At 38.1% G+C, this 25,797-nt stretch overlaps 1 protein-coding gene and 1 long non-coding RNA gene across 5 annotated transcripts in view; both read right to left on the bottom strand.

Annotated features, from left to right (window-relative positions):
• Nucleotides 1-916: 916 nt before the first annotated feature.
• Nucleotides 917-25,797, bottom strand: part of sema3fb (sema domain, immunoglobulin domain (Ig), short basic domain, secreted, (semaphorin) 3Fb) — a 117,274-nt gene continuing 92,393 nt past the window's right edge. For 2 of the 4 annotated variants that reach the window (XM_022682596.2, XM_022682598.2), the window contains 10 exons: nt 20,405-20,519; nt 18,282-18,351; nt 16,001-16,145; nt 15,628-15,850; nt 10,861-10,949; nt 10,161-10,202; nt 7,907-8,064; nt 7,330-7,397; nt 5,852-5,985; nt 917-4,789 (listed from right to left, as the gene is read on the bottom strand). In XM_022682596.2, the coding sequence (XP_022538317.1) occupies nt 4,346-4,789; nt 5,852-5,985; nt 7,330-7,397; nt 7,907-8,064; nt 10,161-10,202; nt 10,861-10,949; nt 15,628-15,850; nt 16,001-16,145; nt 18,282-18,351; nt 20,405-20,519 (1,488 nt within the window). In that variant the 3' untranslated portion in view covers nt 917-4,345. Of the gene's footprint in view, nt 4,790-5,851; nt 5,986-7,329; nt 7,411-7,906; nt 8,065-10,160; nt 10,203-10,860; nt 10,950-15,627; nt 15,851-16,000; nt 16,146-18,281; nt 18,352-20,404; nt 20,520-25,797 lie in introns of all 4 variants that reach the window. The other 2 variants (XM_049471586.1, XM_049471587.1) reach the window with 1 other exon arrangement.
• Nucleotides 8,071-9,029, bottom strand: LOC125787403 (uncharacterized). Its single transcript, XR_007429281.1, has 3 exons — nt 8,945-9,029; nt 8,670-8,876; nt 8,071-8,609 (listed from the first exon to the last, which is right to left on the bottom strand). It is a non-coding gene; the product is annotated as an uncharacterized LOC125787403 (long non-coding RNA).

Genomic DNA, 25,797 nt, shown 5'->3' with positions numbered 1-25,797 from the left:
ATGATTCAGTACACACTGTAAATGATTCAGTACTTTCTATAAATGAAGCAGTAGAATGATAATTCAAATTATTCTATAAATGAATCAGTAACAACTGTATATGATTCAGTACATTCTTGAAATGATTCAGCAACTACTGTAAATGATTGAGTACTTTCTATAAATGATTCAGTAACTACAGTAAATGATTCAGTATTTTCTATAAACTAATAAGTAACTACTATAAATGATTCAGTACATTCTTTAAATGATTCAGTAGCTACTGTAAATGATTCAGTACTTTCTATAAATGAATCAGACCCTAATGTAAATAATTCAGTACTTTCTATAAATAATTACTGTAACTACTGTAAGTGATTCAGTAGCTAGTGGGAAAGATTAATTACTACTGTAAATAATTTAGTACATTTTTGAAAAAAAAAAAACAGTAAATAATCTAAAATATTTAGTACTTTCTATAAATTAATCATTAATTAGTTTAAATGATCCAGTACATTTTTTAAATGATTTAGTAACTACTGAAAATGATTTAGTACTTTCTATAAATGAATCACTAACTACTCTACATAATTCGGTACTTTCTATAAATGAATCAGTTACTACTGTAATCAATCCAGTAGTTAGGGTGAAAAATTCAGTACTACTGTAAATAATTCTGTGCTTTTTATACATGAATAATTAATTAATGTAAATATTTCTACACAATCTTGAAATAATACAGTAACTACCCTAAATCATTCAGTACTTTTTTATAAGTTATGATTCAGTAGCTCGTGAGCTTTTGTCTTTTGGTGGAAATGGCCAACCATTAGGAACCTCTACAGCTCCAGGCTGAGCTGTCTGGCCTGATGCTTTATTCACTGCTTCTGTATAAAGTGCAGCTCAGGTTTAATCGGGTCATTGATGAAAAATGAAGTAGGTGTTGGATTTCTATAAAAGATAGAGCTTTAATTTATTAGTCGGCAACATCAACAAGAGGAGGAAGAGGGGAGGGAAGTGATTTTTACACGAGTCATTACAATAAACATCACCTGTGCATTAAAGTCTTTAGTCTGATAACAAAAAAGAAAAGAAAAGAAAAGAAAAAAAAAACATAAAACACGAACGATTTCTGAAGACACGTTTTTTTTTTTTTTAAAGACGGAGAAATTGTACAGTCTTTTTCCTCTCGCTGTGATTTGCTGTCTGCAGGTGGAGGAACACATATTTATTCAGGTTCTGGAAAGTTTTGGACTTTTTCCGAGGAAAATAACAAATTTATATACTGTAGTACTCGTAGGAGGACTGACAAGAAACTGTGTTTTTTCGTTGTTTACAAGTATAAAAAAACTCCCTTAAATGATTTATGGAAGAACTCTGATTTCCTTTCTGAAAAAAAAAAAAAACGTGAAAAGAAAATAAATCGTAATAACAGCAACGTAGCAGTTTCAGATTTATAATAATTACAGTACAAATACATTAGTCATGCACACAGTGAAAAGCCAGCTTCCCAATGCAATGAGTGGATCCCTAACCACGCGGCTGCTCCAGTGCTCCACACAGCACCAGATGCCTCCAGATGTGCTCTGTGAGTGGGTTTAGTCAGTAGGTCAGATGGTCAGATGGTCAGATGTTCCCTCACTGATGGGGTTGTGCTTGGGCTGAGTTGTGGCATTAACGTGAGCTTCACCGCGGCGAAGCGTTTTGTGCTTTTATTCTTTTTAAAAGTGGCGAATGTGAGAGATAAAGCTCAGCTGAGGTATCAACCGGGCTTTAATCGCTTGTGCTTGTGTGGTGTTGACCTCTAATGACCCCCTTGTTTTACAGAATGACCTGTAATCTATAGAAGCAGCAGTCAAACTTGTGGACAATAGGGAAAAAAAATAAGAGATTACTTTTCTTACATTACATTTCTAAATCAGTTTCTCTGATTTTGATCTTTATAGGTTTATGTTTGAGTAAAATGAACATTGTTGTTTTATTCTATAAACTACAGACTTCAGACCTCAAATAATGCAAAGAAAACAAGTTCATATTCATAATAATAGTTTTAAGAGTTCAGAAAAACAAATATTTGCTGGAATAACCCTGTTTTTTAATCACAGTTTAACCATGCATTTTGTCCTGTTCTCCTCTGCTCCACCAGTCTTACACACTGCTTTTGGATAACTGTATGCCACTCACTCCTGGTGCAAGAATTCAAGCAGTTCAGTTTGGTTTGATGGCTTGTGATCATCCATCTTCCTCTTGATTATATTTTAGAAGTTTTTTAAATTGGTAAAATGAGAAATTCTGCATTTTTAAGTGGTCTCTCATTATATCTGTCCAGTATCATTTATTTTACTTTAATCCTGAATATATATATGAAGATATATGAAGTGCATTATTATTAGTATCTTATTAGACTTCTGTTACGAATCTGATCAAATTCCTTTTGTATTCTTTTTTAATATTACAGTTAGGAGTGTGCCCCATATCATATCGTGGTATGCAATAATAAAATGTCACTTTTATTTAGTTGCAGTATTGTATTCTTAAAAATATATTTTTATTTAGAGTATCGTTATTGTGAAATATAGCGAAAGTACCATGACAAATATTGTGATATTATTTTAGGGCCATATCGTCCACCCCTACTTGCGCAATGATCTAATATCTGAACTAATGTCTACGTGATATACAGGGGTTGGACACTGAAACTGAAATACCTGGTTTTAGACCACAATAATTGATTGTGGTGACGGACAGTTCTGGTGGAAACAGGAGAGTTGAGGTGAACATTGAATTCTGCCGTGATTTGATCAGCCGTAGTTTTATGTTTTTTGGATATAATCCGGGTTAGCACCTGAACATCCCTTTCAGACAACTTCCTCTTACAGCGTCCACAGTTAATCCTGTTGGATGTGGTTGGTCCTACTTTGCGGTATGCTGACATTACCCTGGATACCGTGGCTCTTGATGCATCACAAAGACTTGCTGTCTTGGTCACAGATGCTCCAGCAAGACGTGCACCAACAATTTGTCCTCTTTTGAACTCTGGTATGTCACCCATAATGTTGTGTGCATTGTAATATTTTGAGTAAAACTGTGCTCTTACCCTGCTAATTGAACCTTCACACTCTGCTCTTACTGGTGCAATAATGTGCAATTAATGAAGATTGGCCACCGGGCTGCTCCAATTTAGCCATGAAACCGCATACACTAAAATGACAGGTGTTTCAGTTTCATTGTCCAACCCCTGTAATAGCTCATCGGCAGGCGGTGGTGTTATCCACTGCACCACACCAACCACTATCAACACACCAACTGCTATACCTACTGCAAAATCTGCAGGAAACAAAAGGAAACAAGAAAGATTGTCCACAGGTTTGACTGCTACTGTATCTTAAATTAAATTAAATAAGGACCTGATACAGATTTTAACCAACTCACAGTTGAGCTGTCCGGGTCCAGGATGAGGACGTGAAAAAAGTGAAAAACAGTGAAAAACAGTGAAAAACTGCACTGACTTTCCTCATTAATTCAAATAGGATTAATATTGCAAACTGCCAGAGATGTGCAACAATAATGTCAATAATGTTGTGTTTTTTTGTGCATATTTATATATCTGTATATATATATACTGTATGTCGATGATGATGATGATGATGATGTCAGATCTGTGGGAAGACTGTACAGAAGTCCATAAAGAGCTGCTTTGTAACAGATGGACCAGAACACAGAACTTTCTGAATTTCTGGAGCTCGGCTGTGGTAAAATAAATGTCTCGTTTTCAGGCCACGAGTCCATGAGTCCACAGAGAGCAGAACTTTGGAGAACTTTGCTGGTTCTCAGCCGGTTCTTGCTCTCTTTTCTCTTCTCTTCTTTTCTCGTCTTCGACCAAAACCGTTTTATCCAGTCCAGTCTCTAATAGAGTCTCTTGAAATTCCCTAGCCATGGAAATAGCGCGGAAGTAGTCAATGCCCGGAAGATGGGAACTGGAAATTGTTCTCTCTCTTTCTCTAAGTATTTTTTTCTTTCTCCTTTTTTATCTCATAATGACAGTAAAAATTATATAACAATAATGTCTGCTCTGTGCGAACGAGAGCATTCTTTCATTCTTTCTTTTTTCTCTTTTTCCATTCTCTATTTAAGTACAAAGAAATCCACAGAATGAGACTATTTACAACCTACAATAAATACTGTGTATGATATTTATATATATTTTTTTTTAACGTGTTAAAAGGAGACATCTTGGGTTTTTTCTCTTTTTTCGTTGTTCTGGTGAAGCACAGTTTAAAGTTGAAAGTTCGGATTGATCTCTTTTGGGTTTTTTTTTTTTAAATCAAGTCTTAGTTTGAACCGCGTTGGTCGGGAGTCGTCCCCCTCATGTCTCCTCTTCCTCGTCCTCCTCTTCCTCCTCCTCCTGGAAGTGATGTCGGCGGTTGCGCGGCTTCTTCTGCTCCTTCAGCTCTTTGAAGTCTTTAGGTTTGAAGCTGCTTCCCGTTTGGTCTGCCAGTTGCCAGTAGTCCTGGCAGTACTGGTTGATGAGGCCCATCTCCGGCTGGCTCAGGATGGTCAGCAGGTCTTTGTACTGGCCGGCGCTGGGCGTCCACGCGCTGGCCTGCAGGTTGGACGGGGAGGGCCGGCCCGTCTCCACCAGCACGTTGTTGACCGCCTGGCCGGAGAGCACCACCAGCTGCAGCTTCACCAGCGTGTGCTTGAAGTTCTTCTCCGTCGCTGTGCACACGTACGTGCCCGAGTCCGACGGCTGCAGAGAGCGGAGCAGCAGACCCTGATCCGTCTTCAGCACCCGGCCGTCCGTACGGACCTGTGGGGGGAGGAGAGAGAGGGAAATGTACATTTTAAAGAGGTTTATATATTTATTTTAAATGTCTCCTTCTGCTAAAATCCACGTTTTCTTGTTCTTTGTGAAAAACTGTTCTTTAGCCTCCAGTGTCTACAGTAGCTAAAAAAAAGAAAATCCTCAGAAATACGAGTTGATCAGGAAAGTCAAGGAAAGTCTACGTCAACCACACACACATTCATTCATTCTTTCATTTTAAAGAGTACAAAGCTTGTCGCTGGGGCTGTACCTTTTATTGAGGTCCAAAAAAGTACCTTTCAGTCTTTCAAGTCTTTTTTTGTACCCAAGTTTTTTGTGCCACTAATAGATTATAAATATTTTAAACATTATCATCAACTGCATATGTGTAAGTAAAACTTTGGCTTTTCAAATAAAAAATTTGCAATTAAAATACATATTCTTTATTAGTACAGTAATACAGAATACTGAATGTACCTTTTGGTTGGTTAAATGGTACAAATCTGTACTTATTGCTGTTAGGAATGTTAGCTAAGGAAGAGCTTACAACATCTGTTTACAGAGCTAGTTAACGTTAGCTATCTTGTGTAAGTAACTATAGGTTTAAATCGGATCTCCGGTTGATTCTGTGTTTTACAGAGACCTTAAATATGTACTAGGGAAGTGGATTTTACAATATAGAGCGGACTCTGGGGCTTCGGTGTCGTGAAACTGCCTAAGCACCGAATCACCAAGTCTGAGGTAAGAGTTTAGTAGAGTTAGTTTAGCTGAAAGAAACTTTATCAATGCCGCGGGAAGGAGTGGGGGGATCAGAGGCGATATGTTTGCATGCATGAATATTCATGAGCAAGAGCCAAATCCTGTCTTTTCTTAGAGACCAGTAATTCAGTGATCTAAAGCAGGGCTAAATAGAAACACCTGAGCACTTTTTTTTCACAAATTCATACTAGAGACACAACTAGATATTATAAAATTAACTTAAAAATGATGGAATGAGACCTATAAATGTTTCCAAAGGTGTAAGTGTAGTATGTGTGAATATGTGTGTGTGTGTGTGTGTGTGTATACCTCTCTCCTGCGGTCGCTGTTGTCTCTGTGCAGGTGCCATTTAATAGCTGCATGTGGGGATCTGGCCTGACACTCCAGAAACGTGCTGCTGCTCTCCACCCCGTACTGTACCGTCTCCAGAGTGTTCTTATTGGCTGCACACACACACACACATACACACACACACACACACACACAAAACAAAACATCTGTTTACTCACTGATAAAGAAAGTAGTATCACTAGTCTGTCCCTCAGTCTACCTGTGTCAATCTATGTCTCACTGTCTATCTAAATATTAATTGGTCTATCATCTGCTCTGTCTGTTTATCTGTCTGTTTGTTGGTCAATTTATCTATCTATCAATCAGTCTGTCTATCTTTTGTTCACCTATCTGTCTCTCGGTATCTGTTTATCTCTCTAATGATCTCACTTTAGTTGGGTCTGTCTTGTTCTAATCTGTCTGTCAGTCTGCCTGTCAATCTATCAAATCGATCAAATCTATTGATTAGTCTATAAATCAGTCTTTCTATTAGTTGTTTACCTGTCTCTCTGTATCTGTTTATCTCTCCAACGATCTCTCTTTTTTAGGGTGGTCTGTCTTGTTTTAACTTGTCTGTCTGTCTATATGTATATATACGCACTAACATGCCAAAAACTCCTGGGACAGACACTAGTAACGTGTGCCATGACTTTTGCCATGTCCCACAGAAGCTGTCTTTCTATCTTTTGTTTACCTGTCTGTTTATTTCTTTAATGATCTCTCTTTACGTTGGTATGTCTTGTTCGTACCTGTCTGTCTGTCTGTCTGTCTGTGTCAATCAGTGTCTCATTATCTATTAAATATATTGATTGGTCTATCATCTGGTCTACCCACCTACTTACCTACATGCCTACCTACCCACCTATCTTTTTGTCTGTCTATCTGTCTGTCTGTCTGTCTGTTGGTCAGACTATCAATCAGTCTGTCTATCTTTTGTTTACCTATCTGTCTCTCTATCTGTTTTCACTCTCTAATGATCTCTCTTTTTAGGTTGGTCTGTCTTGTTCTAACCTGTCTGTCTGCCTGTCTGTCTGTCTATGTGTATATATACACACTAACATGCCAAAACTCCTGGGACAGACACTAGTATCATGTCCCTTGACTTTTGCCATGACAGAGTTGCTTGTTTGTTTGGCCAAAAGCCACCAGTTACGATCATTATCATTCACAGCACTGTCTAATTTGAGTAATAATTCTACTAAGTGCCTTGCCATGAGCACGTTGGCCAGTGTCCAACCTCACTCACAAGATAGCACCTCACAACTTAAATTTAGAAATTTGAAAATAAAGGTGTGGGTGTTCCCAAGCCCCAAGTCTCCTGAGGTAACACTTTACTAACAATTTAAATACTGCTGTCCCATGACTTTTCGTAACTGATGACTTATAAGCCCCTCCCCCATGTCTTTTTATTATTTTTTTAAACAGTATTTAACAGGTAATGAGTGCATCATACTCACTGTTGGAGTTGAATCCTCTGCACTGCCGTATGGGATTCCCGTATTTAACGTCTTGTCTCCGGCTACGTCTAAAAGGCAGCCAACATTCGCAAAATAAGAGAAATTTATTTTCCACTGTCCTCCAGGAGGACACAGCATGTTCAGTGTGTGTATCAGACTGGTGTGTGTGTGTATCAGACTGATGTGTGTGTGTGTATCAGGCTGGTGTGTGTATGTATCAGGCTGGTGTGCGTGTGTATCAGACTGATGTGTGTGTGTGTATCAGGCTGGTGTGTGTGTGTATCAGACTGGTGTGTGTGTGTCAGCCGGGTGTGTGTGTATCAGACTGGTGTGTGTGTGTGTGTGTGTGTATCAGACTGGTGTGTGTGTGTATCAGACTGGTGTGTCTGTGTATCAGTCTGGTGTGTGTGTGTATCAGGCTGGTGTGTGTGTGTATCAGACTGGTGTGTCTGTGTATCAGTCTGGTGTGTGTGTGTATCAGGCTGGTGTGTGTGTGTATCAGACTGGTGTGTGTGTGTGTGTGTGTGTATCAGACTGGTGTGTGTGTATCAGGCTGGTGTGTGTGTTTGGTGTTTACCTCTTGTGCGAGGCAGAGTATCGTGAGCAGGACTTCCCGTCCCAGGCGCAGTAAGGGTCCCGGGCCAGGCAGCAGTCGGCGCACGCCTCGCCGTAAACGTCACACCTGTGCAGAGCCAGCTGGGTCACGCCCACCTCCGACGCCACGTACAGCTGTTGCTGTAAATCACACGAAACAGATTTACTACATTCAGGAGGATAAGAGACTAAACACTATAGTACTACTGTTATACTATTACTATTCCAAAATACTGTTACTGTAGGATTACTGTAGTACTGTCTGTCTGTAAGTCTATCTATATGTCTACCCTTTTGTTTATCTATACATCCGTCTGTCTGTCAACCTGTCTGTCTGTAAGGAGGATAAAAGACTAGACAATATATTATTAATATTGTATTATACTACATCAAAATACTATTACTACAGTATTTCGATCTCTCTGTCTGTCTATTGATCAGACTATCAATCAGTTTATCAATTAATCAGTCTATCTCATTACCTGTCTTTCTGTCTGTCAGGAGGATAAGAGACCATCTATCTATCTATCTGTCTGTCTGTCTGTCTGTCTGTCTGTCTGTCTGTCTATTGATCAGTCTATAATAATTGGTTTATCTATCTTCGGTTTAACTGTCTGTCTGTCTATTTATCTGTCTAATGATCTATCTTTAGGTCAGACTTTCTTGTTTTTTACCTGTCTGTCTGTCTGTCTGTCTATTTATCTGTCTAATGATCTATATTTAGGTCAGACTGTCTTGTTTTTAACCTGTCTGTCTGTCTATTTATCTGTGTAATGATCTATCTTTAGGTCAGACTGTCTTGTTTTTTACCTGTCTGTCTGTCTGTCTGTCTGTCTGTCTATTTATCTGTCTAATGATCTATCTTTAGGCCAGTCTGTCTTGTTTCTATCTGTCTGTCTATTTATCTGTCTAATGATCTATCTTTAGGTCAGACTTTCTTGTTTTTTACCTGTCTGTCTGTCTGTCTGTCTATTTATCTGTCTAATGATCTATATTTAGGTCAGACTGTCTTGTTTTTTACCTGTCTGTCTGTCTGTCTGTCTATTTATCTGTGTAATGATCTATCTTTAGGCCAGTCTGCCTAGTTTCTACCTGTCTGTCTGTCTGTCTGTCTGTCTGTTTATTTATCTGTCTAATGATCTATCTTTAGGCCAGTCTGTCTTGTTTCTACCTGTCTGTCAGTCTGTCTGTCTGTCTGTCTATTTATCTGTCTAATGATCTATCTTTCGGTCAGACTGTCTTGTTTTTTACCTGTCTGTCTGTCTGTCTGTCTGTCTATTGATCACTCTATAATGATCAGTTTATCTATCTTCGGTTTACCTGTCTGTCTGTCTATCTATTTATTGCTCTATTAATATTTCTGTCTTTAGGTTGGTCTGTTTTGTTTCTATCTATCTATCTATCTATCTATCTATCTATCTATCTATCTATCTGTCTGTCTGTCTGTCTGTCTGTCTGTCTGTCTGTCTTTCTGTCTGTCTGTCTGTCTGTTTATATGTGAATGTCATATTTTTATGTTAACAATATTATACAATTTTCTATTGTTTTTATTTTTGTATAGTATATATTTTTTATAATTGAACATGAATTCTGTATTAACCTGATTTATTTTTCTCTTTTTTAAATATTAATTTGTATATTATATGGTTGTAATTAGTGCTGTAATAGGAGGGTTTATTTATCCACACTCTGCTCCATGTTACTGTTTATTCACCAACCATAATCTGAGGATGTTTTTTTATTTTTCTCTCTTTTTCTGCCTGAAACATGATGCAACTGAGAAATATCTGCTGCAATAACCCTCAGTCCTCATGCAGAACCCCGTCAGCTTCCAGCGCTGCAGGATCCACAGCAGATTATGATAATAAATAATCATTCGGGCAGGTTTTAGGCTATAAATTCAAACCAAACGTTAAGACACTGAAATTCCTTCTCCCGCCGCTGCACAGCGGGATGCACACAAACATTAGTGTTTCTTTATTTATTTGTTTATTTGTTTTTGAGAGATCAGCTGCTTTAAATCAGTTTCTCTCCCAGAGACTGAAAACAAACCCAGCTCTGACGAGAACGGACGGATCAGCCAATCAGCTCTCAGACCCACCGGAGATCAGCTCAGCCTGAAGCTCAAACCCGGACTGATCTGATCCGCATGAGTTTCAGCTCAGCTCTGATCTACAGGAGGGTTTAAGAGGTGATGTGTGAAACTGAGCAGATATCAATCAGGTTTATATACTCACTCTTTTAGAAGAGATCTTCATAGTCGTTATAGGAGTGGGGACCTGAGAAAGAGAGAGAGAGAGATTAATCATTTTGCAAAGAAATACATTTTTCTCATAAACAAAAAAAGAGAAAAAAAAAGAAAAAAAAAGAAAAATTAAGGAACAAAAGCAAAAATAAAAGAAAGTGAGACAGAAAAAAGTAAGAAAGAAAGTGAGAAAGAATTAAGAAAATAAAAGAAAGACCAAAAAAGGAACATTAATGGAAGAAAACAAAAAAGAACAAATAAAACAAAAAATAATGAAAGAAAAAAAAAAATATATACAGTATATATATATATAAGAAAAAAGGATGAAGTAAAGAGAGGATAAAGGAATTGAGGAAAGAAAAAAGAAAGAAAGAAAGAAAGAAAGAAAGAAAGAAAGAGAAAGAAAGAAAACAATAAAATGTGAAAAAATAAAAGAAAATAAAAATCAAAAACAAAAAATTAAACATTAAAGGAAGAAAAAAAGAAAGAAATAATGACAGTAAAAATAATAAAAGAAATTAAATGATAAGAAAAACAGTTGAAGTAAAGAGAGAATAAAGCAATTGAGGAAAGAAAGAAAGAAAGAAAGAAAGAAAGAAAGAAAGAAAGAAAGAAGAATATAAAGGAAAATAGTAAAAAGTGAAAGAATAAAAAAGAAAAAAAAAGAAAGAAAAAAAGAAAGATGAGCTCACCTTAAAGACCTCCACCTCCTCCAGCACCAGCTCCTCGGTCTGCAGATCATCTCTGGGCAGAACGATCACTTTCTGCATCGTCCCTTTATCTGCACAACAACAGACACAACCACTTTAATGGAAGTTAATGTAAAAACATTTAATTTTATGACATTTTGGAGGATTTCGGACACAGTGTAAAGTAAAATAAAATAATAAAATCCTCCCTAATCCCAAATATGTATAATACATACGTAGAAAAGGCAACAATATAGACGGCTGTGTAATATAGTTCACTATTTTGCCCTTTCTACCGTACATAAGTGTTAGAACTGATTAATAATTAATGATTTTTTCAGGCATTTACAACCAAATTAGTAACCATTTATAAACTAATTGCAAACCATTTATAAACCCTTTATAAAGGTAGTCTTATTTTAAAGTGGTACCCAACATATTAAAAGATTAGCTTCTCTTTTTAAGTGATCACTGTTTTAAAAAGCTTCTATAGCTACACTTTATACTGTCAGCACAATGCTAATAGCTTCTCAGGCTACATTTTATACAGATTAGCCTTTTTTTATTATACTGGTTTTTAAAAAGCAGTGACTCTCTTCCCCTGGAACTTAATTCCTCTGAATTGAGCCGAGCAGGTTTATTGTTAACTGGAAACGATTAAATTGCAGGCTGCATTCACTGTGCTGTAATATAAAACACTAATTTAGCAGGGCAGGCAGGACCCTGAGGTAACCTCACTTTTACTCCAGAGGCTTTTACTGGATATTATCTTCCCTTTCATCCGTGTTTCTTTTGTCCTGTACCTGACGGCCTCCTAAAACCCACTACTGAAGGAGCGGCTGCTCTGAGGTCAGATCCTGCTGATACGCTCTCGAGTAGAGCTTTTACCCCTTTTACACATCCACCATTTAAAACCCTGTCCTGCTAAATCCCTCCTTTTGTCTGCTCTGTTTTTTTACTACTTCTCATCCAGCAGTCATCTTTTAGCATCTGTCGTACCGCACTCAGGTATTTGTGCCGGCCACGCCCTCGGGTACGGTGTGCTGTGATTGGAGCATTCCTCAGGAATGCGGTTTTCGAGATTTGGGGTTGCCAGATTGTTGTAATTTATTTTCAGCTATTTTCACAGGTGCTGTGGAGTCAGGGCTATATGTAAGCAGGAGCAATACTACAGCACAAAACTTATTTTTAAAGGGCATAAATCCTAGGTTTTGGACTTTCCTGGAGTTCACAAATGTCATTATTAAACTTATTAAAATTTCCGTGCTCAAACACACCTAATCCAACTCAACACTAATTATTAAAATAGAAACTCAATTCTTTAACTAATTATTTGAGCAAAATACAGGGCCACTAAAGTGTTTGGGCCCAGTCACACTGGAAGCAAAGAAAGCCCAGTTTAAAGGCAAACTACTCAATCTGGCAACCCGGTAGAAAGACAATTTAAACTTTAAATTAAAAGTTCCTTTAAGAAAATCATAACCAATATTTTTGTGATGTTTCCGTCTTACACAGTTCAAACAAAAGGAGACCAGTTTGGTAGAAAAGTGTCCAATCTGGCAACAGACTTTCCTGGAGTTCGAACATGATCCGGATCCAACTTAACACTAATTATTTCCATGTAAAGTGGGTGTGTATGCACAGGGTGACCACCACACCTGGAGGCCTAAAATATTATTATTTAAAAAAATAAGTATATGTGGCATTTTTTAAAGAAATCTGTCAACACAATATTTAAGCAAAAAATATATATTATATAAAATATATAACGGCCAACATTGTTTTCTGTGGTGTGAAGCCCTACAGTGCTTGGTCCCAAAGATGCTCAGTTTTGTGTAAAGCACCCAATCTGGCAACACAGTTTTAATAGAAAGTATTTAATTAATAATTAAGCAACAAAACTGGAACAATTACTCCAACTATGTGATAAGCTCTCCCAAAGTCCCTCTTTAAAATCCAACTGCTCAACCTGGCAACTTTTAATTTAACAATATATAAAAACTATTTATTACTATGTGAGCACAGTTTAGTGGAAAAGTGCCTGATTTGGCAACCAAAACAGGGCTGGGCTGGGGTCTGGAATATATATATATAGAGGAAGATGGATCAAACCAACAATCCATCAAACCAAACTGAACTGAACTGCTTGAACTTTTGCACCAGGAGTAAAGCAGCATAAAGTTATCCAAAAGCAGTGTGTAAGACTGGTGGAGGAGAACATGATGCCAAAATGCATGAAAACTGTGATTAAAAACCAGGGTTATTTAATCAAGTATTAATTTCTGAACTCTTAAAACTTAAAACTTTATGAATATGAACTTGTTTTCTTTGCATTATTATTTGGGGTCTGAAAGCTCTGCAACTTTTTTTTCTGCAAATAAATAAAATAAATGCTCTAAATGACAATATTTTTATTTGGAATTTGAAATGAATAGTGTCCGTAGTTTATAGAATAAAACATTAGTCTTCATTTTACTCAAACATAAACCTATAAATAGCAAAAGTAATCTATAGTCTGTGATCTGAACATGATCAAACAGAATGAGGTCATTCTCTGCTTTTAAAGGATTGACAACAGAGAGAAAGAGAGAGACAGAGAGAGAGAGAGAGAGAGAGAGAGAAAGAAAGAGATAAAGGAGGTGAACAGCGCCAGCTGTACAGTTTGTTTGACGGATCCTCGCACTCAGACTCCCCCGGCCTTCGTTTACACTCTTCAAAGCTTTCTGCTCAGAGTGAATGATGAACGGGGGCTTAGCGTACGGTTCTAACCGAGCGAAAGGCTTTTGGGCCTCTGATAAACACTGCAGTCGTACAGTAGAAGCAGAGCCGGGGGGTCAGAGCAGAACCGAGCCGAGAGCACGGAGAGGTGAGCTCAGAGTCACTTAGCGAAGAATCACGCGCTGAAACACGGCGCAGCCAAGCCAAATAAACACCACTGAGCTCTGAATCAGTACAGCACAATCACTCCTCACTTCATCCAGCAGGGGGAGCTCACACTTCTATTATACTATACACCCACACACTGCAGATTCATACTGGATTCAAGCCCATCCACAGCTGTTAATGTGTACTATACACAATTAAAATTCATACTGAATTAAAACAACTTCATAGTTATTCTTGTTGCCAGATTGTACAAACTTTCACACTGCAGATTCATACCGGATTAAAATCACTCCATAGTTATTACTGTAAATTACATACAATACAGATTCTAACTGTATTAAAACCTGTTCAAAGTCATTCTACAGCTATTAATGTAAACTGCACATACTGCCGATTCCTACTGGATTAAAATAGCTCCATAGTTAGTGTTGTAAACTATACCCAATTCAGATTCATACTGAATTAAAACAACTCCATAGTTCTTGTTTGTCAGATTGTACAAACTCGCACACTGCAGATTCATACTGGATTTAATAACGTCATAGTTATAACTGTAAAATCCATACAATACAGATTCATACTGAATTAAAACAACTCCATACACTGTAAAAAAAACTGTAGTTTTTACAGGAAAACGCTGGCAGCTGTGGTTACCAGAGTTTTCCTGTTAAAATTACAGACGATAAGTAAATAACTCTACTGAAAAAAATGTAAATTAATTTACAGTGATTGAAATCACTGCTAAATTACAATAATAATCTGTCAAGTTTACACAAATTAAATGTTAATTTTGCATAGCAGTGTTCTACATAAAAATACCCTTTCCTGTATTTTTTACCTCTAACAAATGTCTTTCTTGCTGTCAAACTGTAAAAACTCACATCCTACAGATTCATACTGGATTTAAACCCATCCACAGCTGTTAATGTGAACTATACACAAGTTAGATTCATACTGGATTAAAACAACTCCATAGTTCTTGTTTATCAGACTGTACAGACTTGCACACTGCAGATTCATACTGGATTAAAATCGCACCATAGTTAGTGCTGTAAACTACATACAATACAGATTCTAACTGTATTAAAACCTGTTCAAAGTCATTCTACAGCTATTGCTGTGAACTACACATAATTCATACTGATTCATACTGGATTGCAGCCACTCCACATTTTTCTCTGTGAACTACACAGGCTTCAAATAAATATACATACTTTAGGTTCATGCTGGATTAAAACTTCTCCATAGTTGTTAATGTGAACTATATACACTGCAGATTCATACTGGATTAAAACATCACCTTAATTAATTGTGTCATCATTTACTCTGCATTATTATACAGTTATTACTGTAACTACACACACTGCAGATTCATACTGGGTTAAAATACACTCAGTTACCACTGCCAAATTGTGAAAACTACTTGGGGTTTAATTATCAGCCAAATACTTGCTTATAAACTGCAGCTGATGCAACACATTTTCAGCTCAACATGCTTGAAGGAGAACACTAACACCCTATTCTTCTCTGTAACTGAAGACCACACAGGCCAGCATCACACTATGTGAGGGAGGAGCAGACAGCCCAGCCACTCCTGAGGATAGGACTATTGCTTAGACAGCGCTTGACAGACAGTTGTGCCACCCAGGAGTCTCGTGTGGTGTATTTTTATTTTAGCCTCTAAAGCAGAATGTCATTTTCTGACTGGGACGTTTTGACACTTTTATTGCCAAATCTACTCAATAGTGATATTTTCACCTGCCCTGGTGAAAGGGTTGGTGGCATGGCTTTAATTTACTACATTAATTTCATTTAAATAGTGCTGCACAGTATCACTTATGCTATTGCAATATCGGCCTGTGCACTACTGTATCACACACTCACCTGTGCCCAGGAACAGCACCTCATAGTTGCCGTCAGCAGCCGTCACCTGGTCCACGGTGATGGTTGTAAACTCATAGTCCACGTTTGTCCTCACCACAAGAGGGCGCTTGTGCACGGGGTAAACGGGGTTGTACATGGTGGGGTGGTTGCGCATGAAGTTGATGACCTCGTCCGGGTAGTCTTTGGTGGACTTCATGTTGGGGGTGAAGGTTCCTCCAGGGCACTGAAGAGGAAGAGATTCATATTATGAGTTTTATGATTTTTATTTTTCATTTTAAAGAAAAAAAGACGTATTATATCCTATAAAGCTTGGTAACGCAAGCTTTAAGCCACATTTAAACAGAAATCTGAGTGTGAACTGGTTGAAACTCACGGTTCCTGGTCGTGGGTAGGGGATTTTGCCCGTGTACGCCACCCACTGGTAGTTAGGTCCCTCTTTGTGAGAGAATGGTCCGTTAAACACCATCCGAATGTCGGCCATAGAATAAACACACACTGCTGAGCCTTTAAACACTGAGCTGCAGGACAAAAAGAGAAAAAACACACAATTATTAGATCAATCAAACAAAATGAAACATTAATTTCTGACTATACAAACCACATACACACTGTAGATTCAAACTGGATTAAAATCACTCCCTAATTATTGCTGTCAGACTGTAAAAGCCATGTAATGTTAATTTAACCCTGGATTCAAATATATTCTGAAATTGCAATCAGAAAGTACCACTGCAGATTCATATTGGATCATTTTAATTCACAATTACTGATCCTTACTTTTCAGGCTGTAAAACAGAAGATTCATACAGTTATTACACACTTTGCAGACTGTACAAACTTTACAGAATGCAAATTCATACTGGATTAGAATCAATCCCCAGTTATTGCTCTCAAATTATGTCCTCTTTTCAGACTTCTGATTCATACTGGATTAGATTGACTCCACAGTTATTACTGTTAGACTGTACACACTTTACAGACTGTAAAAAACTTTACAGACTGCAAATTCATACTGGATTAGAATCACTCCATAGTTATTACTGTCAGGCTGTACAAATTGTACAGACTACAGATTCATACTGGATTAGAATAACTCTACAATTATTACTGTCAGACTCTGCAAACTGTACAGAATGCAAGTTCATACTGGATTTGGATCACTCCACTGTTATTACTGTCAGACTGTGCAAATTATACAGGCTGCAGATTCATACTGGATTAGAATAACTCCACAGTTATTATTGTCAGATTCTACAAACTGTAAAGACTTTGAAAACTTTACAGACTGCAGATTCATACTGGATTAGAATCACACCACAGTTATTAGTGTCAGACTGTACAAACTTTACAGACTGTACAAATTTTACATACTGCAAATTCATACTGGATTAGAATCACCCCACAGTTATTAGTGTCAGACTTCACAAACTTTACAGACTGTAAAAACTTTACAGAACGCAAATTTATACTCGAGTAGAATTACTCCACAGTTATTACCATCAGACTGTACAAACTTTACAGACTGCAGATTCATACTGGATTAGAATCTCTCCCCAGTTATTCCTGTCAGACTGTTCCAATTTTACAGACTGCAAATTCATACTGGATTATAATGTCTCCCCAGTTATTGCTGTCAGACTGTCTAATCTTTACAGACTGCAGATTCATACTGATCACAACCACTACTTAGCTATAGCTGTCAAACAGTACAATCTTTACAGACTGCAGATTCATACTGGACTAGAATTATTTCACAGTTATTCCTGTTAGACCGAATAAACTTTACAGAATGCAGATTCATACTGGATTAGAATCAATCCCCAGTTTTTACTGTCTGACTCAATAAACTTTACAGACTGCAGATTCATACTGGATTAGAACCACTCCTTAGCTATAGCTGTCAGACAGTACAAACTTTATAGACTGCAGATTCATACTGGATTTAAATCACACCCCTGCTATTTCTCTCGGACTTTTTAAACTTTATGAACTGCAAATTCATACTGGATCACAGTAACAAATCTTGTCTATAAGCATATTGCTGCAGCAGGGACAGTAGTATAGCTACAGTATATGTAATACTGCCTCATATAAATATATAAAACACTGCTCTGCTGTAAAAGTCATATTTTCGGTGTATAATTCCTGCTGGACTGTAATTTAGAGCCAGAATAATAAGTTTAAACTGCAGAGCTCATCAACTATCTGCTTTCTGTGTGTATTCTGTGAGGCGGGGGTGGAGATATGAGGTTTCTCCCTGAGAGAGGGGCTCTGAGGGGCCAGTAGCACCACTGACTGATGCCTCTCCATCAGACGACCAGAGGAAGTGAGGGGGCGCAAGGTCTGTTTCAGGCTTTCTGTAGTCATGTGGGCAGCACACACTCTGCAGACACACACACACTCTGCAGACACACACACACTCTGCACACACACACACTCTGCACACACACACACACACTCTGCACACACACACGTCTATCAGACCATGACATATTAAATGCTCTGATGAAGCTCAGCACAGCCTGTAGCTCTTACACACGAAAGGAGTTGTATACAGACGGTTTCAGCACTTCTATACACACATATACATATACACACACACACATATATACACATATAAACACACACACACATATACACACTCTTGCACTCACCCTGAGACTGAAAAGACTCCGTAGATGACGGGGTTCTTGGTGTCCTGCGTGGGCTGTATGTACACATCTCCTAAAACACACACATACACACAGACACAGACACAGTCATGTCAACAGAGTCCATACACACACACACACACACACACACAGTCCATACACACACACACACACACTTTGCAACAAATCTTAGCAAGTAAAATCTTCTTCAATGCAGTCTAAATATCTAATATTTGTATTTTTATTATATTTTTTACTTAACTGTTCTTGTTTTAAGTGATTTTATCTAATAAAAGTGTATTAGTGTTTTATTGCATTAGCACACAACACAAGATATACAAGTTTAAAACAAGCAAATAATACAATTTGGTTAGGTACATAGCCCAAATGAAGTCAAATTTATAAAGTATTAGTTATATTTTGAACAATTGTGTAATGCAAAAAAAAAAAAAAGCTAAAATTAGAAAAAAAAGTGTTTTTTTAAAGTGGTTTTAATTTATCTTGCTATAGTTAATTATTTGGGTGTGTATACCTACACACACAAACACACACACACACACACACACACACATTCCTCAACAAACTGTGACCCACGCTAATATTTATAGACCCTGAGTTGTTTATGTTTACCTCCCCACCCCCCCACAAAGACCCTCGGTCCCACACAGGGCCCACATTAAAGGAAGAGTCACACATTCTCACACACAGTGTGTATAAAATAGAGAGAACAGAAGGAGAGTGAGAGAGAGAGAGAGAGAGAGAGAGAGAGAGAGAGGTACAAAAATGGAACAGAGAAAGTAATAAAGGAAGAGAGACAGAGACATAAGTGAGATAAATAGAGAGAGGAGAGAGAGAGATATAAATGAGAAAGAGAAAAGGAGTAAGGTAGCAGTAAGAAGGTTGAGAAAGACAGGAGAGAAGAGAGAATGAGATGGAAGTGAAAAAGAGATAAACGAGAGACAGTGCGTTTAGAGAAGCGAGAGACAGACAGAAAAAGCAGAGTGAAAAAGATGCGAGAAAGGAAAATGATAGAAAAGAGAGGTGAAGAAACAGGAGTGAGTAAGGGATAGGGGAAGCCAGAGAGGAGGGAAAGAAAAAAAAACAGGAGAAAGAATAATAGAGAGAAAAAGTGAGCAATATAAGGAATGACAGGTAAAAAGAAGTGATAAAGAAGTGATAAAAGGACAGAGAGAGATGCAGGAGAAATATTTAAGTTATAGAAGTGTGAATGTGTAAGTGTGAGAGAGAGAGAGTGTATTGGTTGGTTTAAGGCAGTGTTTAATAGTGACGTGTGTTATTAGAGAGAGTATAAATGGTGGCGATAGAGTGAATGAAGTGATATTAAATCATACGGCTGTACTGTAATATTTATAAAGAGATTTCAGTGGGTTTAATATGAGGTGTGTCTGCAGTGACTGTGGCAGCTGGAGCGAGAAGAGAAGCATGTATACTGAAAGTTTAAGAACGCTGGATTGATCTGTGAAATCTGGGATATGTGTTTAGGGCCTCCTGCACTGAATGTGGATGTGACCGTGCTGTCCACTCTGGGTGGTAATGCTTTATAAAGCACTATCTGGACAGTCATTTTCATTTTTAAAGCTGGTCATCTGTTTTTTTATTTTTTTTATTCCCATCCAGAACAACCATGTATGTGTTTTTCTCAGACGTCCTCTGAGACATCTTCGTCTGATAATTTTAGTCCCATCCTATCGTCTTCTCACGTTTAATAAAATAGCTATTTGTCCACTGCTATGCACCGTATTTACATTTTGGGCACGCTCTGTTTCCATGGAGATCAAATTTAAACACAACAGCGAGTGGAAATGGAGGAGCTACTGAACGCTGAATGTCATGTGAGCGAGAAAGCCGTCCCCCTGAGAAACTAATCCCATCCGGATAGAGCTTTTGATGTGTTTTTTTTTTTTTTTTTTTTTGGAGCAAGCTGGGCAGTGGTTAATCTCACTCACAAGATAATACCTCACATGTTCTACATGCTTGGGCATTCCCAAGTTTCCTGAGGTAACATTTGATGATTTCTTTGTATACTGCTATCCAATGTTATGAGTTGTGGCATGCGTGTGTGCATGTGTGTGTGTGTGTGTGTGTTTATATATATATGGACTCACGGAGCTCATCGAAGTGTGTTTCGATGCCGTCGGCCCCCGGGACGGAGCAGATCAGACGGGCTTTGAGGAATGTACTCCACTTATTCACCAAACAGCAGTGACCACCGTCATCATTCTGAAAACACAAACACACACACGTTCACTTTTAGATACGTCTGCTGACACAGACGTGCAAATGCACACACAGATCCACAGACTGTAGAGAAGGACTGTCAATTAAACAGAAATCTATAAAGCAGATACACATGAACCCTATGTCTAACGCCGGGCACTGAGCTGAGGAGAGGAACTGTGTTCCTGGAATGCTACAAATTTCTCACAGCAATGTTTCAAAAACTACTAGAAAGCCTACCCTGAACAGCAGAGAGTTACTCCAATAAAAAGCAGGAAGAAAGCACCAGTGAGAAATAGAAGAGAGAGAGAGTGAGAAAGAAAAAGAGAAAACGAGAAAAGGGAGATTTAGCAGTGAAAAGGAGAGAGAAGAGAGAGTGAAAAAGAGAGAAAGGGAGATTAGAAAGAGAGAGGATAGTATAAAATCAAGAAAAAAAGAAAGAGAAAAGGAGTTAAATAGCAAATAGAAATGGAAAAAGACATGAGCGAGTGAGACAGGAGTGAGCAAGACAGAGAAAATGAGACTGGAAAGAGAGAGGATGATATAGAAATAAAAAAGAGAAAGAGAAAAAGAGTAAAATAGCCATGAGAAAAGGAGAAAGGCAGTAGAGAGTGAGACATGAGTGAGCACGAGAGAGAAAGGAAGGTTTGGAAAAAGAAAGAATGATATAGAATTTGCTAAGTGCGGACCACGCCTGAGGAGGAAGAAAAAGGGGAGGGAACTCGGGGAAATTTGGGCTGGAGTTCTGAACTGCGTGCTGAAGAAGCGTGCAGTTATATCCCCCCCCCTTTTTATTTAATGAGAAGTGGAAGAGTAGAAAAAAGGGGGTTGTTGGGGAGGAGGTGGGTTGCGAAGTTTTCGTCACGAGAGATAGTTAGTTAGGGGAGGTATTTATAGGACGGTTGATTGATACGGGGTGGAGTTAGAACGTAGAGTTCGGGCGTGGTCCTTCTCCCAAACTTTTGTTATTACATAACATCATTTAAGAAAAAGAGAAACAGAAAAACAGTCAGATAGCAATGAGAAATGGAGAAAGACAGGAGAAAGTGAAATAGGAGAGAGAAAGGGCAGAGAGAGAGACAGCAAGGTAAGATAGAAAAGACAGTGAGAAAGAAGTGAGAAAGGAAAAAGATGGAGAAAAGTGAGTGCGACAGAAGTGAGAACAGTTACTCCAACAAAAGCCGCGAAAGAGAGAGAGAGATTGAAGTGATAAAAAGAGAAAACGAGAGATTAGAGAAGTAGCAGTGAAAAGGGAAGAAAGACAGGAGCAATTGAGACAGGAGGAGAGAAAGGGAGAGTGCGAGAGGATGATATAGAGTTAAGAAAAAGAAAAAGAGAAAATGAACGAGATAGAAATGAAAAAGGGAAAAGGACAGGAGAGAGTGAGATAGGAGTAAGAAAGGGCAGAGAGAAAGTTAAAACAAAAAAAGTGAGCGATATTGAAATAGATAAAGAGAGACAGAGAAGAGAGTGAATGAAATCAGAGAAGAAGGAGATAGAAAATACAGTGAGAAAGAAGTGGGACAGAAAAGAGGTTAGTCACTAAACCAAAAGCAGGAAGAAAGAGAGAGAGATAGAAGTGATAAAAATAAAAAATGAGAGATTAGAGAAGTAGCAGTGAAAAGGGGAGAAAGACACGAGCAAGTAAGACAGGAGAGAGAGAAAGCCAGATTGGAAAAAAGTCTGAGAATTATATAGAATTAAGAAAAATAGTGAGATAGCAATGAGAAAGAGAGAAAGACATGAGATACTGAGATAGTGAGATAGGAGTGAGAAAGATAAAAGAGAGAAAAAAAAGTGAGAGATAATAAAGCAGTGAAAAAGAAGTGAGAACAGTTACTCCAACAAAAGCAGGTAAAAACAAATGATGTCAAAAGAAACAATAAATTTGTCTATGTATAATTTATACAGTAATATAAATAAAATCATGAAACATAGTTTATGTTTGAAGCTCTTTGAAGAAGTCAGGACCACACACAGACGGTATGAGTTAAGATGTTCGGTATCCGTCTCCGCTAAAACTAAACACGGGTTTGATGAAGTCGTGTGTGTGTGTGTGTGTGTGTGTGTGTGTGTGTGTCACTTTGTGCCGTGACATAAAACGGCAAATAAAGCCGCCGTGCCTCGAGTGGAACACACACACCGGGGAAGAGTAGTTAGCTGTGAATGAGACGCTGCGCTAAACACACTGTCTGACCCACCCTGACACACACACACACACTCACACACACTTTTTTATGAGTCAGAGAGAGAGAGAGAGATTCCTGTATGACTGTCAATCATTTTCCTTTTAAATATGGTGGCGTTAAACTCTAAGAGCCCTATTTTAACATCCACATCCAAAACAGTGTGTTTTTGCTATCGTAACAGCGGGAAAAGTACACCTTGCGTATTTTTTTTTACCACTTTACCTGAACACTACTTATATCAAGACCACATAAATATAGTCACAAGCACCATTGCTATTTAAACAATACAGATAGGAGTAGGAGTTCAAATAACTGTGGTTTTGTGGCAAAATAAAACCACTTTATTATTTTAAAAAGCACTAAAAACAATCAATTGACAGACCTCACTTTTAAGCTGTCCTACAGTTAAAAATTTGTTAATTTATTTTTTGCCCATTTAGCTGCTAATCAGCTGTACATCTCCCCTATTACTAGTGATGCCACAACACAAGGAGGATGAAGACTAGCATGTACAGTCAGACTCCGAGTAGCATCACAGCGCTAACGCTCGGAGAAAAGCGCAGCGACTCGGTTCTGATACATCAGCTCACAGACGCAGCATTGTGCTGATCCACATCACCCTTTTGGAGAGATGAGGGGAAAGAGCGCCATCTACTGTACCCACCCAGAGAGAGAGCAAGGACAGTTGTGCTCTCTCAGGACACAGGACTCAGGACAAGCTGCATGACCGGTATTCGAACCGGTGATATCCCGATTATAGTGGCAGTGATTTAGGCCAAAATTAATGAACATAAAACAATACTTAAATGAAATAAAGCAATGCTTAAAATAAATTAATAAATTATTTCATTTAAGTAATTTATGATTTTACTATGAGAATTTAAATATGTGCGTAAATGGCAGCCAGATGGAGGCTGATGATGTGTGTTCTAGTGTGTGTGTGTGTGTGTGTGTGTGTTTTCAGGGGTGGTCACTGACCGAACTACATTCATAAACAAAACTTATGCACACATGCTTACATGTTCACCCACACAGATGCATTAACACACACACACACACACACACACACACACACACACAGAAAGTATAATCCTGTAGATAAACACAGGGTTTTCAGGGTGAATAAACCCGGCCCTTGCCGGCGTGTAGCGCCTCGCCGTACTGTTTTCCACTTGTGCACTATTTGTTTTCACTGATCTGCTCGATTAACCCCCGCCCTCCGGCTCCAGTTTCTACAGGAAGCTGGGTTATAAGCTCGACTGGGTCGGGTCCACCTGCTCCAGCGACAATATATTAATATATTAACCCTTACAAGCTGAGAAACACTTTATAGTGGTCCACAGATCCATAGTATAGCTATATGTTTGAGTAAAATGAACATTGTTGTTTTATTCTATAAACTACAGACAACATTTCTCCCAAATTCCAAATAAAAAAAAATATTGTCATTTAGAGCACTTTCAGACCTCAGGCTTTCAGACCTCAAATAATGCAAAAAAAAAACATATTAATAAAGTTTCAATATTTGGTAGAATAACCCTGGTTTTAATCACAGTTTTTATGCATCTCGGCATCATGTTCTCCTCCACCAGTCTTACACACTGCTTTTGGATAACTTTATGCTGCTTTACTCCTGGTGCAAAAATTCAAGCAGTTCAGTTTGGTGGTTTGATGGCTTGTGATCATTCATCTTCCTCTTGATTATATTCCAGAGTTTTTTTAATTTGGTAAAATCAAAGAAACTCATCATTTTTAAGTGCTCTCATTTTTTTTCAGAGCTGTATAGTCAAAAAAAAAAAAAATACATGAACATTTAAAGAAATGCACAAGAAATGCAAAAGAAACGCTAAAATAGCCATGGGACAGAGAAAGCTGAGAACCACAGATCTAGAGCATGCTAGAAATAGTTCTGCTGGAAAACACAGCAGTAAAAACAAAGGATCAGAGCAGACTCAGGTCTAAAATATGCCTGGATTTCCCACAAATTCCTAACAAAAACTCAAGCAACTCCACACATCTCTGCACTGATGTGTTTCTGCTGTCGTGCTGAAATCTGTGACATGTTCCTACTACTGAATCCACACTCTTCAGCATTTCAGAGTTTAAACAGTTTAGAGGGAATAACCTGAGGGGTCAGCAGGTCTAAAGGTCTTCGGATCGGGGTTCACGCGCACAGAGAGAAGCATTGTGAAGAGTGAGGTGAAATACCTGAGGATTTCCACACTCGGGTGCCGAACAAACAGTGAAGACACCGACCAGAGAACTTTCTCCACAGATTCAGCAGAAGAATAATACTCAGCATGTCCACATGTTTGGGGACATCTCTTTTAATGAGTGCATTCAGCAGCCGTGGCTTAGTTTCATGTATTGTTGACACAGATGTGCAAAGGCGTACACAGCTTGTCTAGTCCCTGCAGAAAAGTACTGCCAATGGATTAGAAGCAGTCTGGAGCAGATTAGCATGATCTGGCAACATGTCTATCAACTGCTTATTAAGGGACACTGGTAGCGTGAAGATCTGTCTTACATTTAGTTTCTGACGTTATGTTTCTCAGTACATTTCACCATTTCTCGATACTTTACACAAAAAGTAAAAGTCCATCTTTCCTATTGGCTCCTGGCATCACTTGTCCACCATCAGTGTGTAGTCTTGCCTACATGCCCTGCCTCTCCCTGTGTATTCTGTTATATTTTATATAATGGTTGACTGTAAAAAAAAATAAGAGACCACTTAAAAATGATGAGTTTCTTTGATTTTATCAAATTGTAAACCTCTAGAATATAATAAAGAGGAAGATGGATGATCACAAGTCATCAAACCAAACTGAACTGCTTGGATTTTTGCACCAGGAGTAAAGCAGCATAAAGTTATCCAAAAGCAGTGTGTAAGACTGGTGGAGGAGAACATGATGCCAAGATGCATGAAAACTGTGATTAAAAACCAGGGTTATTCCATCAAATAGTAATTTCTGAACTCTTAAAACCTTATGAATATGAACTTGTTTTCTTTTTTATATATATATTTTTTATATATATATATATTTATGGAGCTGTATTTACTGTAAAGTGTGGCTTCATGCTCATTAAGAACT

This window comes from Astyanax mexicanus, chromosome 24 (genome assembly GCF_023375975.1).
Source record: "Astyanax mexicanus isolate ESR-SI-001 chromosome 24, AstMex3_surface, whole genome shotgun sequence".
In the NCBI taxonomy this organism is placed as follows: Eukaryota; Metazoa; Chordata; class Actinopteri; order Characiformes; family Acestrorhamphidae; genus Astyanax; species Astyanax mexicanus.
The sequence above is the reverse complement of the archived record's forward strand: the minus strand, read 5'-3'. Positions and strand labels throughout refer to the sequence as shown.